Here is a 16913-nt window from a genome sequence, read left to right on the forward strand (position 1 = left end):
ATAACACAGATATTTGCAATACCTGATGAAAATACAAGAACAAGATAAAGGATTCACGATCTTAGATCCTAATTCAAGTAAGATTACACACAAACTTACCTCATGTCGGAACACAAATCCTGAAATGCCAGCCACCAACTCTGCCAAGAATACCAAGGAGAGGAACATGGCATACTGCAAACAGAGAAGCAATGGTCTAGATGTTATTGACCTTAAACATCATTAACAAGGTAAACCCAAAAGTACGTTGAAAGGGATTCCTGCTTCTGCTAAACTATGTACTCAAAAATAAAATGCGGTAGCACCTGAACTCAGAAGTTACAAATAGAAATCAAAAAGATAAACATCAAGGCTTTGATTTTTCACTGAAAAGATGCCTTGCACCTACTTTTCTCTGCTCTGCTGAACAAAAAGATCTTGGAGTGCAGGTTCATAGTTCCTTGAAAGTGGAGTTCAGGTGGATAAGGTAGTGAAGATCGCACTTAGTTTACTTTCCTTTATTGGTCAGAGTATTGAGTACAGGAGTTGGGAGGTCATGTTGCAGCTGTACAGGACATTGGTTAGGCCACTTTTGAAATATTGTGTGCAATTCTGGTCTCCTTCTTATCAGAGGGATGTTGTGAAACTTGAAAGGGTTCAGACAAGATTTACAAGGATGTTGCCAGGGTTGGAGGGTTTGAGCTATAGGAAGAAGCTGGGGCTGTTTTCCTTGGAGCGTCAGAGGCTGAGGGGTGACCTGAGAGAAGTTTATATAATCATGAGGGGCATGCATAGGGTAAATGTACAAGATATTTTCCCTGGGGTGGGGGAGTCCAGAACTAGAAGGCATAGGTTTAGGGTGAGAAGGGAAAGATTTCAATGGGACCTAAGCAGCAATGTTTTCACACAGAGGGTGGTGCATGTATGGAATGAGCTGCCATGGAAGTGCTGGAGGCTGGTACAATTACAACATTTAAAAGGATGGGTATATGAATATGGGATATGGGCCAAGTACTAGCAAATGAGACTCGATTAGGTTGGGATATCTGGTCAGCATGGACGTGTTGGACCTAAGGGTCTGTTTCTGTGCTGTACATCTCTATGACTCTACTTTAGGGATAAAGGCCTTTATGCTCCATAAATTCATAATTTTGGAAACATGTTCATGTGCATCTGTAAAAGGAAAAGACAAATTTGTAAAATACAAGAGCCTGGCTCAGAGAACCTACAGATGTTACTGAATTTCCAAGTTTATTTATTTGTTTGTAGTTGCATTGGCAGTTTTTCTTTATAATAGTTTGGACCGGTAGCTTTTTCCCTCTCAACCTCTTCCTGAGAACATAGTTTGTGTTCAGTAAAATTAAGGAATTGCTTCTTGAAAAGAGTCATCCTGTCATCTTCTAGCCTGCTTGTAGGTTGCAATCCCATGAGAATATGTGCAAGCCAGTGTGCTACAATCTGCCACTGTACTATGTTTTATTGGAAAAGATGGAAGAAAATGCACAACTCCAATCTACTTACACTCTCACATTTCAATTCTCACCAGCCCCCACCATCTTCACTGGAGTGTCAGACTTGACAAGATGCACGAATGTCCTGAACTACTTGTCTGACCTGCCCAGCTCCTTTTCCACCTATCCACTCCACCCTCTCCTCCCTGACCTATCACCTTCATCTCCTCCCCCACTGACCTATTGTACTCTATGCTACTCTATCCCCACCCCCACCCTCCTCTAGCTTATCTCTCCACGCTTCAGGCTCTCTGCCTTTATTCCTAATGAAGGGCTTTTGCCCGAAATGTCGATTTTGCCTGTCTTCGGATGCTGCCTGAATTGCTGTGCTCTTCCAGCACCACTGATCCAGAATCTGGTTTCCAGCATCTGCAGTCATTGTTTTTACCTCGTTGATTTTAACCCTACTGCGAATCCTCTTGCAAGGATGCCTGCCTTGAAGAAGTTTTCCTCCTCTCTCTACAAGAATCTCAGGGAGTCTCTCTCCCACTGCAACTCCCAGGTCATTTCCTCTGCCCTGAAGCTCTTCAACCATGTCCTGAAACAAACCCGCTACTACAGCCACATTTGCTTACTTGTCTGACCTGCCCAGCTCCTTTTCCACCTATCCACTCCACCCTCTCCTCCCTGACCTATCACCTTCATCTCCTCCCCCACTGACCTATTGTACTCTATGCTACTCTATCCCCACCCCCACCCTCCTCTAGCTTATCTCTCCACGCTTCAGGCTCTCTGCCTTTATTCCTGATGAAGGGCTTTTGCCCGAAACGTCGATTTTGCCTGTCCTCGGATGCTGCCTGAATTGCTGTGCTCTTCCAGCACCACTGATCCAGAATCTGGTTTCCAGCATCTGCAGTCATTGTTTTTACCAAGATGCACGAATGACTGGTTTCAAATTTCATTACATTAGCAGATGAACAGAATTGCAAAATTGATTTTATCAAATGTGATATACAGCTCCAATAATTGTCCGTTCAATGAAAGTGCTTCGAGGTATGTACAATGCTCATGTTCAATGCAGCAAAACTGTGTGTCACTTACGAGTTTCAACATCCATGGACTTCCACGACATGTTGCAAAACAACCAAAGAGGCCAAAGACAACAATGGTAGTGCCAGTCCCAATGAGTACGTAAGGGGCATTTGTGGAATTCTCAGCGACGAGTGAGATATAAGTACCTAAGGTGAGTTTACCCCATACTCCAACAGCCAATAGGACAACACCTGTGATCTGCAAAAGAAGAAAACATCTGTCAACAACCACTTTAAAAAAGGACTACCTTTCACTTCTTAAGGATATAACATTCTGAAAGAGAACAGAAAAAAATCTGAAACTCCATTTATGTGAGAATAAAACAATACTTAGGGAGAGCCGGAGATGTGTTGCGGGAAAAGTGCAGCAGGTCAGGCAGCATCCAGGGAACAGGAGAATCGACGTTTCGGGCATAAGCCCTTCTTCAGCTTTTCCAGCAACACATCTCCGGCTCTGATCTCCAGCATCTGCAGACCTCACTTTCTCCTCAATACTTAGGGAGAGACAAGCCGTAATGTAACTCGAATGCTTCAAATTCTATGTCCTGTGGATGGTACAACATGCAACCACATCTACACAAGGCTGGGGTTGTCTGGGACAACCTAATTTAAGTGGTGAAGAAATAACTGGTCTTTTACGGACTAACAGAAATGATAATTTGTGTTCAGGCAGATGTTTCTCCCTCCTAATGAAAGAGTAGGAAAATGCTATTTGGAGGCAGTGATCCCAGCATTCAGAATACAAGTGAATTATGAAAAATTGAGCCACACTACAGCCTCAAATTGCCGGTATAATGTTTAATTATTGATAGAGATCTGATGACATATTTTGGCTTTTTAAAAAAATTATTAATTTGTGAATAATTCTACACTGGGCTACCAAAATTGGCTTTTAGCATTAGAACATGACTTTTTGGTGTGATCATATACTGGCTGCTTTCATGCTTATTGGCTGCCTGCCAACAGTGTGCAATTGTCTATGGAGAATGTGGTGCTGGAAAAGCACAGTATATCAGGCAGCATCCTGCTCCTTGGACTCTGATCTCCAGCTTCTTCAGTCCTAACCTTCTCCCTGCAATTTCCCTATGCTTATTTTGTAGTGCATTTCTGATATTCTACCTAAGCAAAGACTGCAGTGATGTTAAATTTGCAGAATACAAGCAGCATTCTTTGAATAATGCAAGAATCATACACCTTACAGGAGCTTTTGGCTGAAGAAATGGGTTGCTATGATACATAGATATGTATAAATGGAGACTGAATGGAGCCTCAGGGCCATTTAAACCGTGAAAAACAAGGGAATATGATTCTGGTAATTTTGTCCTCATTTTTGTTGATTTATTGATCCAGAGGTTGAGAGTAGTGCATTTTGCTCAAGTCTCATGTACATTTCATGCAGCACTTTGCTTTTTCCTTTTACTAAATGAAGTAATCAATTCTAAATTATTCCAATGAGTGAATGATGAATGTACATTGGCTGAAATCTTGATTAATGTTAATTCACCCTCATAGCTTCATGAAGAGCGTAGTTTGCACCTACAATCTCAAGTCAGTGGAATAAAAGTGAGAATAAATGACTGATGATCAGACCAGATGGGACTAAGAAATATCAAGTAACAACTAAACTCTTTGAACTTTAAACAAAAAGAAAATACAAAATAATACATTGATGTTGATGTCATATTTTGTAATGATGGTTCTTGCAACAGAAAGCTAGCAGTGCAAGCACTTTGCTAGAAAATGTTTGGAATGCTTTTTCCTTGTGTTCAGCAAATGTGATCACATGAAGGTGTAATATGTTAGACACGTCCGCAAATAAGACGTTCTGATGGCAGTTAGTTTATATCTTTAAATGTAAAGAATGAATGTATTTGTATAAGTTTCACAGATGAAAGACATGAACAGCAGTGATGCAGGATGACTCCTCCCTTTAAGGCTGCTCCAGATAACTTGTATGCCCTTGTAATGATCTTTGTAAAGGTCGCAGCCAATACCACACAAGATAATGGTTTACATTATGCTGATAAATGCTGGGTGAAACAATCGCCAGATGATGTGTCAGGACTCCAACCTGACATAGCAGTTTTGGCCACATCTGTTGTAGTAGGAGACAATGAACTGAGTAGGTGCACAGTGTCACCTGTTTTCTCTGGGCTGTCTTCTTGTTCCTGTTTGTCTATGTTTCAAACAGTCAACCTTCAGAGGTCACAGCTGTCAGCTAATGTCTCTCAATTGTCAGTGTCCATGCCCACTATCGTCATATCTCACTTGCAAGTGTTCTTGAAGTAGGGATGTGGATGCCAAGAGGTTTTGTCTCAGTAGCCCATTCACTGTACAAAGAATAATTGAGTATTTGGCCGTTATCCATCCAGTGAATGCGATTGAGTTGGTGCAGATGACATTGGTTTAGCAATGAGAATATGCTGGGGGAATCAGCTCATTTCAGGACCTCCAAACTGGTGACCTTGCCCTGCCAAGAGATGTTAAGGATATGTCTGACACTGTGAAGATGGAAACCAGTCAGCCTTTTTACTCCTGCCTAGCATATATTACCCAGGTTCCACCATTGAAGAAGAGTGTGCTGAGGATGCAGGTTTGGTAGACTTGCAGTTTGGTGTTTTCAGTCAGGTTGCTCTTATTCCATGCTCCCTTACTCAGTTTAGACATAACAGCTACAACATTTGTAATGGGGGAGGTGATGGCATCATGGCAACATCACTGGACCAGTAACTCAGAATCCCCAAACTAACTTTCTCAGGGCTGAGATCAAATCTGGTTTTATGGTGACACATAACTACTGTTAACTGTCTTAAATACCGATCTGGTTCACTAATATCTGTTGGAGAAGCAAGTTTGCCATCCTTACCTAGTTTGGTCTAATCTGACTCTAGTTCTACAGCAGATTTATTCTCAACAGTCCTCTGGCCAATTAGAGATAGGCAATAAGACCTAGCCAATAATGTCCACATCCAAAGAAAAAAAAGTTTTAAAATAGCATTAATTTCACCTTCAAGTGGAAGTATGGCCACTACCCTCTTGGACAATAGTTATCTCAACAATAAACAAGGCTTGAACCCCAAATATTCTGAATTGCAATCCTTGTTTTACATTTTTCCAATAACAAACCACTGGAGTAATGGGCACTGACTGGTAAGCAATAGTTCCTTCAAAGATCTGATTGTCTGATATAAGTGCCTGACCAGTACCACAGAGATACTGGCTCTTCGTGTAACCCGGAAAGTGAAAAAACAATTATCTGACACTTCTCACCCAAACTCTGACAATGCAGCTTTGATTAAATATTCCTTTATGAATGCATTGCATTGTTTCAGAGTAATCAATTATTCCATCTAAAAATTTTAACATAACCCATCTGCACATTTTTAAACAAAATATTGCGATACTTTTGAAATAATATTCTGACAATACTGCTTATTTAGCACAACTCTGGTAGTGGCCCAGGTATGTGTGACTTCAAATAAACCAATTATTTTTGAGTGTTTAGGAACAACAAATTTCTGGTGTAAGGTTTCTTTTCTGTACTGCACAAGGTAGAACATATGAATATGTTGAACATTGGTGTCTAAGCATGAAAAGACACTTCCGAGGTCTAGATTTCACAAAATGCTGAATTGGAAATTGACAATAAACCCTACAGTAATTTCAAAGATCATTTTCAACCAGTATTGAAAAGTTAGGGAAGAACACAATGCATCTTACAGTTTGCTCACCATTATATGACAGTTTAAAAGGACATGGTCTAGTGGAATGGCATTAGCAACTAGCTTTTTAATTTGCATGTACTGGACAAACAGTAAGATCTGAATGTCCCAATAGTGTGCATCAGTGGAACTCCCGAGAATGCTCTAAAAGATTGACGCTTGCGGAATTTAAATTGTCCTTCTATTAAAGAGATCCAATTCCACCAGTGCTGCTGGCATCTACTAAACATGGCTTTCCTGTGCTGCATTTTATACTATATTAAGAAAACAAGCCCAAGATGCACCAGACAAAAACCAAAGAACTGTAGATGCTGGAAATCTGAAATAAAAACAGAAATTGCTGGCAAACATCAGCAAGTCTGGCATCATCTGTGGAGAGCAAACAGAGCCAACATTTTGGGTGCAGGATTTCTGGAATCAAAGCAATAATTCTGCTTTCTCTCATAGTTACTGCCAGACCTACAGCTCCATTACCTTTAAAAGTTTCTCCAACAGTTTCTGTTGTCGTTAAAAATTTGGCATGTGACTAAACACATCAATCCTATTTCATTGATGAAATAAAGCAAACCTTTTGGTTTCGTACAGTCTGCTGCTATTTCAAACAATATTAGTGTGAGCATTAATTGAAGGTTTAAAGGGATCCACTGGCTAGCTCCGTGAATTTTCTATACTTTGGCACCATCTAATGGAGCTCATTTGTAATTACTTTGCACCTCGTGAATGCTTCAACACATCTAACATTTGAAAAGTATATAATTCTCAATCTAATCTGATTTTAAATTGAAATGTTCTTGCAGCGCCTAGAATTAAAAAAAAAACTGAAATTTGAGATAACTTCACAATAATAGCTAGCACTTGATACTGTAGACTAGACTTTTAATTTTTTGAAATCTTTTTTCTTTTACTGGGATGGAAAAGTAACAATCTGCATGGATATGCATAAACACACAAAAAAAGAGTACTACAAACACATTTTTGTAATATTGGATAACAACTGAATGAATACAATAGAGTAGAATGAATAGTTAATTGTGGGAGCAGTAGAGATTTAGCTATATGTTTGATGGTGATGGAATTCTGTTAGTTTATTATGCTGTATTTTGTTTTTCAAGAAAAAATGATTACTGAGTACATTGTATTATGGGAAATGATATTTTTCAACTAACAATCATGATAGTGTAATGGTAAGCCACAACATTTTGAAATAGCTAATCAGTGTCTGGATTGTTCAGTCTGTTTTCAGCAGATAACCCTGCATGGGAACTGGATAGGAAACTGAAATGTGTGGGTATAGACAAGATAGTATACAAGTGCCCTTGTAATATTTCACATGCCTTGAATATCTGAAAGCCTTGGAAGCAACAGCAGACTCCCAAGGTCAAGTAGTTATCAGAAATGGAAATAATTTTTATGCTGTTGAAAAGCTACAAATTGAAAGTACATACAGATAAGAGGCATAAGAATCTACATATTATTTCTGCAGGAAAGGAAATTTCTGGTTTGAACTTTCCACCACAGTAGCATAGCTGGCACTGAAATAAGAGAGGGTATTAAAGAATTTGGGATGAAGTTAAAAAAGAAATTTTGAATGTTATACCTCTCAATGCAGAGTTAATGGGCTGAATTCAGTCTTCACAATAGGGGCTAAAGGTGGGCGGCGGTGATGGTGGCAACTCAGAGAAGCATTTTGTCAGTTGCACTCAATCAACTGGTTGCTGCCAGGGAGATTGCCAGAAAATAACTGAGCTGTGGTGGCTCAGTTGCGCCATCAGGAGAAGTGGCCAATGCTGGGACTGCTCAGAGAAGAAAAGCATGCAATGGATTGACAGTGGCACTCTTAAATGTTGATAAGTGGAGTCTATGGTCTCTGAAGATAATCAGAAAGGCCCCAAAGAGGGGGTTGGTGAGGGCAGGTAACTTTATTTGTTGTGAGGGAACACCTCCATAGGCCAAAGAATGCCTGAATTGGAGAGAGGCCGGGAGGCAGCTAGGATTCAGCTGGTAGTCTCCTCACCTGCTAGATTTGCGCATCATTAATGTAAAATGCCAGCAAACAGTGGGTCAGGACACAAGAATTAGGAGCAACAGTGTGCAATTTGGCCCTTTAATTCTATTGAATGCTCCTCCATTCAAAAAGATCACCTGACCTCAACTACAGAATTTTGCCCTCTCCCTGTAACCTTTCAACTTACTATTAATTAAAGATTTGTCTATCTCCTTCTTAAACTTATTCAGTGTCCTAGCATCCATTGCACTCTGGGCTAGTGCACTCCACAGTTTCACAACCCTTTGCAAAAAGTAATTTCGATTCATTTCTGATTTAAATCTAGTACCTCTTATACTAAAACTAAGACCTCTCATTCTAGATTGCTTCACATGAGGAAATATCCTTTCTAGATCTATTCTTTTAGTGCTCATTAGGATGTTATATACCTCAATTAGTCTCTTATTTCTCTAAACTCTAGACAGTAAAAGCTTAAACTACTTAATCTCAACCCCTCAACTTCGGAATTAACCTCTGTGGTGCTGTACCAGTTACATCTTACCAACCAGAAAAAGAACTTAGTTGGCTTCTTAATTGGCTTAGTGGCTTCTAGATGGGACAGTCATTTTGCATCTTATCTGCCGGTATTAGCAAGATGGCATGCTGTAACAGCTCCCCCCTCCCCCACCCCAACAACCTTCCTGCACTCACCCAAACCTGATGTGGCTGTGTTTTGGTTAAGAAAGTTGCCTCAATGTGGAATGCTGTCATTTTGTTCTGACCAGTGTCATTGCTGTGCTGATACATCTGAAATCTGTCAAAAATGTGTTTAAATTGATTTTCTGTATGTATATATATATTAGTGCCTGATCTTACATGCCTGAGGCTGTTTCACTAAATGAAACAGTACATTATCTACTAACTCAGAGGTTCAGACAGCAAAGTAGCACTGTGAGCTGCAGGGTTACAACCTGATGTGCTGGAGGGAGAGTTTGGATTGATGGCAGGTCACTGTGATAGGTGTTATTCAGGTTCAAGTGTCACTTGAAAGAACAGTGGAGAAATACTATGAGTTACTCTTTAGAAGTCTTTAGAAATTTCCCCTTTTAAGGCCATTTAAACCAGGCTTCTCAAAATAGCAGCGCATTTGCAGATTGTTCCACTGCAATTAGTTCCTGACGAGGTTCTGTTTTGTGTTATTAGCACATTGGCACACCAGAATCTTACAGATAGCTTCTGTCATTTGTATGGCACTGGGCTTATTCAGATTTTAATTACACTACTGTACAATGTGCAGATATTCAAAACCATACATTACATAACCTGCATGAACTTAATTCAAATTTACAGTAAACATTTACACTTGGAATACTGCGTGCAATTCTGGTCTCTCTCATGTAGGAAGGATGTTGTGAAATCTGAAAGGGTTCAGAAAAGATTTACAAGGATGTTGCCAGGTTAGAAGATTTGAGCGATAGAGAGAGGCTGAATTCTGGGGCTATTTTCCCAATTGTCAGAGGCTGAGGGGTGACGTTATAAATGTTTATAAAATCAAGAATGGCATGGATAGGATAAAAACAAGGTATTTTCCTTGGGGTTGAGGAGTCAAAAACTACAGGGCGTAAGTTTAAGGTGAGAGAGGAAAAATTTAAAAGGGACCTAAGGGGCAACGTTTTCATGCAGAGGGTGGTGCATGTATGGAATGAGCTGCAAGAGGAAGTGGTGGAGATTGAAACAATTACAACATTTAAAAGGCACCTGGATGGGTATATGAATAGGAAGGGTTTAAAGGGATATGGGCCAAGTGCTGGCAAATGGAACTAGATTTATTTAGGCTATCTGGTCAGCATAGATGAGTTGGACTGAAGGATCTGTTTCTATGCTGTACATCTCTATGATTCTATGACTTGTATTTAAAACAAGCAAATCAGTGAATTTTTGATGTATAATTAACTAAGTATCCCAAAAACCAAGAATATGTTTTAAAACTCTAGTCTAAGTTGCTTTTAAAAAGAGTAATTTCTTGACACTCCAATTTGAACGTACAGAAGTGATATCAAATTTAATAAAAAACAGAAAATGTTGGAAATAGTCAGTGGATCCAATGGCATCTGTGAAGAGAGAGGCAGAGGTAACGTTTCAGGTTGTGGCCATTTTCTCTCCATTGATGCTGCTGGAGCTGCAAAATATTTCCAGCATTTTCAGATTCTTTTATTTCAGATTTCCCACCTTTCTTTGAGATTAATGTGTTTGTAACTAAATGAGCCCTGCAAACCAGGATCATTTTAACTGATTCCAGCTAATCAGACAGAGGTTCTACAACAAGCCTCAGTCATTTTGAGATTAAAAAATTGGCAGGGCACATAAAATCGAGGAATTGCCCTTCCAAAAATACTGTTATTCAGTGATCCACGTTGCTCCTGAGGTGTATGCGTATGTGTGCATGTGAGGTGAGGATTGAATCACAATAATGCGATTACCCCATGGTTAAAATCACTTTGCAGTATATTTCAGTGAGTCTGCTGAAAACAGCAAGAGGCTCTGGTTCCAGACGAGCAACACTAAAATGGGAGAAAGAAACATCCCGCAAGTAAAAATTAATGCTAAGAGAAAGCAAGTATTTATATAAAGGCAATTAAGCAAATGTGTACTGTAGCGTGCTTGCACATATGTAAGGAATTTACAGTTGAGATTAAAAGTTACTTGGCCTTCCTTCATTTGATTTATTCCAGAACCACAAGTGGAGTTCTAAATTAAGGGTCAATTTGTTAAGAGTTTTGAATGTTTAAGAAAACTTATTCCCTCATCCAAACAGTTAGGTCTAGTAAGACTTTGTGTTCCACCAAGAGAAAACAATGAACTTTCTCACAACCGGTTCAGATATTATTCTCTACTTGTGCAGAATAAACTAATCCCATGTGGTAAGCAATGATTTACAATTACTTGGTTTTTCAAGTGAGCATGCAGAGTCCGCGATTGTCTCTTAACAAAAATGAAAGTCAAATTATAACTAACCCCTTGAGGTCTTCTGATAATATTCTGTTGTTTTCCTGAACAATTCAGGAAGGATCATTTTATCTGGGAGAGGTCCTATTTGAATCTGATGGAATTCACTTGCTGCAACAATATGTGGTGTGTTGTTTCATGATGGAAGCAGCCACTAAACAGGACAAGAATTTTGTGCAGAACTCATTTGTGAAGCCTACCTTCAAGTAACACTGCTGACTGAATTGGATTTCAGAAAAAGTTCAGTGTACCTGCAATTCTGAAGTAATAATGACTTGTTAAGTCTGCTAGTAGAATAAGCTCACCTTTCAGTGTCGCCTTTACTGCACATAATAAACATTGGAGATTATAAACTTAAAAACTTGAAAATCAAACAAAACTACATTGTACCAACTCTTAGTACTCAGTGGTTAGCACTGCTGCCTCACCGCACCAGGGACCTGGGTTTGAATCTAGCCTCGGTTGACTGTGCGGAGTTTGCACATTCTCCCAGTGTTTGCATGGGGTTCTGCTGAGTGTTCTGGTTTCCTCCCACAGTCCAAAGATGTGCAAGTTAAACATAGAACACAGAACAGTACAGCACAGTACAGGCCTTTCGGCTCTTGATGTTGTGCAGGCCTTTTGTCCTGCTTTAAGATCAAACTAACCTACATGCCCTACATTTTATTATCATCCATGTGCCTATAAAAGAGTCTCTTAAATGTCCCTAATATCTCTGATTCTACTACCACTGCTGGCAAGGCATTCCACGCACCCATCACTCTGTGTAAAGAACCTACCTCTGACATCTCCCCCAAAATCTTCCTCAAATCACATTAAAACTATGCCCCCTTGTGTTAGATATTTCAACCCTGGGAAAAAGTCTCTGGCTACCCATTCTATCTATGGCTTTCATCATCTTGTACACCTCTACCAAGTCATAGAGGCATAAAGATGTGCAGCACAGAAACAGGCCCTTCGGTCCAACTCTACCGTGCTGATCAGATATTTTAACCTAATCTAGTCCCATTTGCTAGCACTTGGTCCACATCCCTCTAACCCCTTCCTATTCGTATACCCATCCAGATACCTTTTAAATGCTGTAATTAGCCTCCACCATTTCCTCTGGCAGCTCATTTCATATATGCACCACCTTTTGCATGGAAAAGTTGCTCCTTAGATCTCTTTTAAATCTTTCCCCGCTCACTGTAAAACTATGCCATCTGGTTCTGGACACCGCCCACCCCAGGGAAAAAGACTTTGCCTATTTACCCTCTCCATGCCCCTTCTAATTTTATAAACCTCAATAAGGACACTGCTCAGCCTCCGACGCACCAGGGAAAACAGCCCCAGCCTGTTCAGCCTCTCCCTGTAGCTCAAATCCTCCAAGCCTCGCAAAATCCTTGTAAATCATTTCTCAATCCTTTCAAGTTTTACAACATCCTTCTGATAAGAAGGAGACCAGAATTGCACATAATATTCCAACAGTGGCCTAATCAATGTCCTGTACAGCTGCAACGTGACCTCCCAACTCCTGTACTCAATACTCTGACCAACAAAGGAAAGCATACCAAACGCCTTCTTCACTATCCTATCTACCCACGACTCCACTACCTGCACTCCAAGATGTCTGTTCAACAACTCCCTAGGACCTTACCATTAAGTGTGTAAGCCCTGCTCTGATTTGCCTTTCCAAAAGGGTGGCATGATACCTCACAGCGCCAGGGACCTGGGTTCAATTCCAGCCTCGGGGACTGTCTGTGTGGAGTTTGTACATTCTCCCTGTGTCTGCGTGGGTTTCCTCTGGGTGCTCCAGTTTCCTCTGGCTGCTCCGGTTTCCTCCCACATTCCAAAAGATGTGCAGGTTAGGTGAATTGGCCATGCTAAATTGCCCATAGTGTTAGGTGCATTATGTAGGAAAATAAGTCTTGGTGGGTTACTCTTCGGAGGGTTGGTGTGGACTTGTTGGGCCAAAGGGCCAGTTTCCACACTGTAGGGAATCTAAAAAAAGTGCAGCACCTGACATTTATCGAAATTAAACTGCCACTCCACAGGTCATTGGACCATCAGATCAAGATCCCATTGTAATTTGAGGTAATCTTCACTGTCAGGAGGCATGGGATTGAGGGAAATTTGGCCAATTGGATAGAAAACTGGCTAACCGGTCGAAGTCAGAGAGTGGTGGTAGATGGTAAATATTCAGCCTGGAGCCCAGTTACAAGTGGAGTTCCGCAGGGATCAGTTCTGGGTCCTCTGCTGTTTGTAATTTTTATTAATGACTTGGATGAGGGAGTCGAAGGGTGGGTCAGTAAATTTGCAGATGATACGAAGATTGGTGGAGTTGTGGATAGTGAGGAGGGCTGTTGTCGGCTGCAAAGGGACTTAGATATGATGCAGAGCTGGGCTGAGGAGTGGCAGATGGAGTTCAACCCTGCCAAGTGTGAGGTTGTCCATTTTGGAAAGACAAATAAGAATGCGGAATACAGGGTTAATGGTAGGGTTCTTAGTGAGGTGGAGGAACAGAGGGATCTTGGGGTCTATATTCATAGATCTTTGAAAGTTGCCACTCAGGTGGATAGAGCTTGTAAGAAGGCCTATGCTGTATTAGCGTTCATTAGCAGAGGGATTGAATTCAAGAGTCGTGAAGTGATGTTGCAACTGTACAGGACTTTGGTTAGGCCATATTTGGAGTACTGTGTGCAGTTCTGGTCGCCTCACTTTAGGAAAGATGTGGAAGCTTTGGAGAGGGTGCAGAGAAGATTTACCAGGATGTTGCCTGGAATGGAGAATAGGTCATACGAGGATAGGTTGAGAGTGCTAGACCTTTCCTCGTTGGAACGGCGAAGGATGAGGGGTGACTTGATAGAGGTTTATAAGATGATCAGAGGAATAGATAGAGTAGACAGTCAGAAACTTTTTCCCCGGGTACAACAGAGTGTTACAAGGGGACATAAATTTAAGGTGAAGGGTGGAAGGTATAGGGGAGATGTCAGCGGTGGGTTCTTTACCCAGAGAGTGGTGGGGGCATGGAATGCGCTGCCTGTGGGAGTGGTAGAGTCAGAATCTTTGGTGACCTTTAAGCGGCAATTGGATAGGTACATGGATGGGTGCTTAAGCTGGGACAAATGTTCGGCACAACATCGGGGGCCAAAGGGCCTGTTCTGTGCTGTATTGTTCTATGTTCTATGTTCTATGTCTACTACACCTCCAATTTTGGTGTCATCTGCAAACTTACCAACTATTCCTCCTACGTTCACATCCAAATCATTTATGTAAATCACAAAAAGCAGTGGACCCAGCATCGATCCTTGTGACATATCACTGGTCACAGGCCTCCAGTCTGAAAGGCAACCCTCCACCATCACCCTCTGCCTTCTATCTTTGAGCCAGTTCTGTGTCCAAATGGCTAGTTCTCCCAGTATTCCATGCAATCTAATCTTGCTAACCAGTCTACCATGGGAACCTTGTAGACCGCCTTACTGAAGTCCATTTCGATCGTGTCCACTGCTCTGCCCTCATCAATCCGTTTTGTTACTTCTTTGATCTCTCATCCTTTTTTGCTCCAAATGAGGAAAGCCCTAGCTCCCTCAACCTTTCCTCATATGATGCTTCCCCCAATCTAGGCAACATCCTGGTGAATCTCCTCTGCACCATCTCTGAAGCTTCCACAGCCTTCCTATAATGTCGTGACCAGAACTGAACACAATATTCCAAGTGTGATTTAACCAAGGCTTGATTGAGCTGAGGCATAATTTCGCAACTCAAACTCAATCTCCCTCCTAATGAAAGCCAATACTCCATACGCCTTCTTAACAGCCCTATCAGCTTGGGTGACAACTTTGAGGATCTATGGACATGGACCCCAAGATCCCTCTGTTCCTTCACACTGCCATGAATCCTGCCTTTAACCCAGTAATCTGCATTCACATTTGACATTCCAAAAAGAATCATTTCACACTTTTCCATGTTGAACTCCATCTGCCATTTCTCAGCTCAGCTCTACGTCCTGTCAGAGTCCTGTTGCAACCTACAACAGCCCTCCACATTATCTACCATCAACCTTCATGTCATCAGAAAACGTACTCATCCACCCTTCCACTTCCTCATCCAAATCATTTATAAATATCACAAACAGCAGAGATCCCAGAACAGAACCCTGTAGAACACCACTGGTCACAGAGCTCCAGGCTGAATGCTCTCCATCTATTACCACCCCTGTCTGCTCTGGGCTAGCTAATTCTGTATCCAGGCAGCCAAATGTCCCTGTATCTCATCGCTCCTTACTTTCTGAATGAGCCTATCATGGGGAACCTTAACAAATGCCTTGCTAAATTCCATATACACCACATCCATGGCTCTACCTTCAATGTGTTTTGTCACATCCTCAAAAGACCTGCCCCTCACAAAGCCATGCTGACTACCTCTAATCAAACTATGGTTTTCCAAATAATCATTAATCCTGTCTCTCAGAAGCCTCTCCAATAATTTGCCGACCACTGACATAAAACTGACTGGTCTGTAATTCCCAGGATTATCCCTATTCCCTTTCTAGAACAAGAGAATAACATTTGCCACCGCCATCTGGTATTACTCCAGTGGACAGTGAGAATGCAAAGATCATTGCCAAAGGCGGAGTAATCTCTGCCCTTACTTCCTGTAGTAACCTTTGGTATATCCCACCTAGCCCGGGAAGTTATTTACCCTCACGTTTTTCAAAATTTCCAGCACATCTTCCTTCTTAACATCAACCTGTTCAAGCATATCAGCCTGTTTCATACTGTCCTCACAAATGACAAGGTCACTCTCACTGGGGAATACTGAAGCAAAGTATTCATTAAGAACCTCCCTTATCTCCTGTGACTCCAGGCACAAGTTCCCTCCACTATCCCTGATCAGCCCTACCTTCACTCTGGCCATCCTCTTGTTTCTCACAATAATGTAGAACACCTTGGGACTTTCATTAATCCCCCCACCAAGGCTTTTTCATGCCCCCTTCAAGCTCTCCTAAGTCCATTCTTTAATTCCTTCCTGGCTACTTTATAACACTCGAGAGAACTGCATGATCCTTGTTTCCTCGACCTTTAGTTAGCTGGATTGGCCATGGTAAATTGTCCAGTGTCCTGGGATATGTAGGCCAAGTAGATTAACCATGGGAAATGTGAGGTTACAGGAATAAGTAGGGGGCTGAGTCCAGGAGGGACGCTCGGAGTGTTGGTGCAGATTAGATGGGCCAAATGGCCTCTTTCCACACACTTTGATTCGATGATTCTATTCTAAGATTGTATGATTGCTGATAAGCTCTTATCACAATCATTAAGGACAGGAAATAATGTGATATATTTTGAAAAACTGATTTTTTTTTAAGGCAAATTCTAGAATAGAATTAACATAGTCATTAATGTGCAGTTGCTTTTCATCACTACAAAATCAGACCGTTTACCACAATATGTTCAAAAGTATTTCTAGCAGTTTACTAACTCCATTCTGATATTTGTAAGAACTCATACATTTCTGTCATTCCCACATTAAACTCTTTGCCATTTGAAGGACTTTTTCTCCCCCCCAGCTTTCCTGAAGACCTGACCTCTTCCAGGGCTGACTCTGTGGTGATTGTGTATCTTCTGGTACATTGAAACTTCATGTGAGGTTTGGTGACAGTGGCAGCAAACTATTGACCCCAAGTGACATCAGAACCAAATGC

At 41.2% G+C, this 16913-nt stretch overlaps 1 protein-coding gene across 1 annotated transcript in view; it reads right to left on the reverse strand.

Moving 5' to 3' along the window:
• The window catches only part of tspan7 (tetraspanin 7), a 118885-nt gene that overhangs the window by 14289 nt on the left and 87683 nt on the right, over positions 1–16913 (reverse strand). The window contains exons 2-3 of the mRNA XM_043700834.2: positions 2532–2720; positions 100–174 (exon numbers count right to left, since the gene is read on the reverse strand). Of these exons, the coding sequence (XP_043556769.2) occupies positions 100–174; positions 2532–2720 (264 nt within the window). The remainder of the gene's footprint in view (positions 1–99; positions 175–2531; positions 2721–16913) is intronic.

Source organism: Chiloscyllium plagiosum, unplaced genomic scaffold (assembly GCF_037043375.1).
Source record: "Chiloscyllium plagiosum isolate Xiang-an unplaced genomic scaffold, Cpla_swu_hap1 HiC_scaffold_12, whole genome shotgun sequence".
NCBI classification, from domain to species: Eukaryota; Metazoa; Chordata; class Chondrichthyes; order Orectolobiformes; family Hemiscylliidae; genus Chiloscyllium; species Chiloscyllium plagiosum.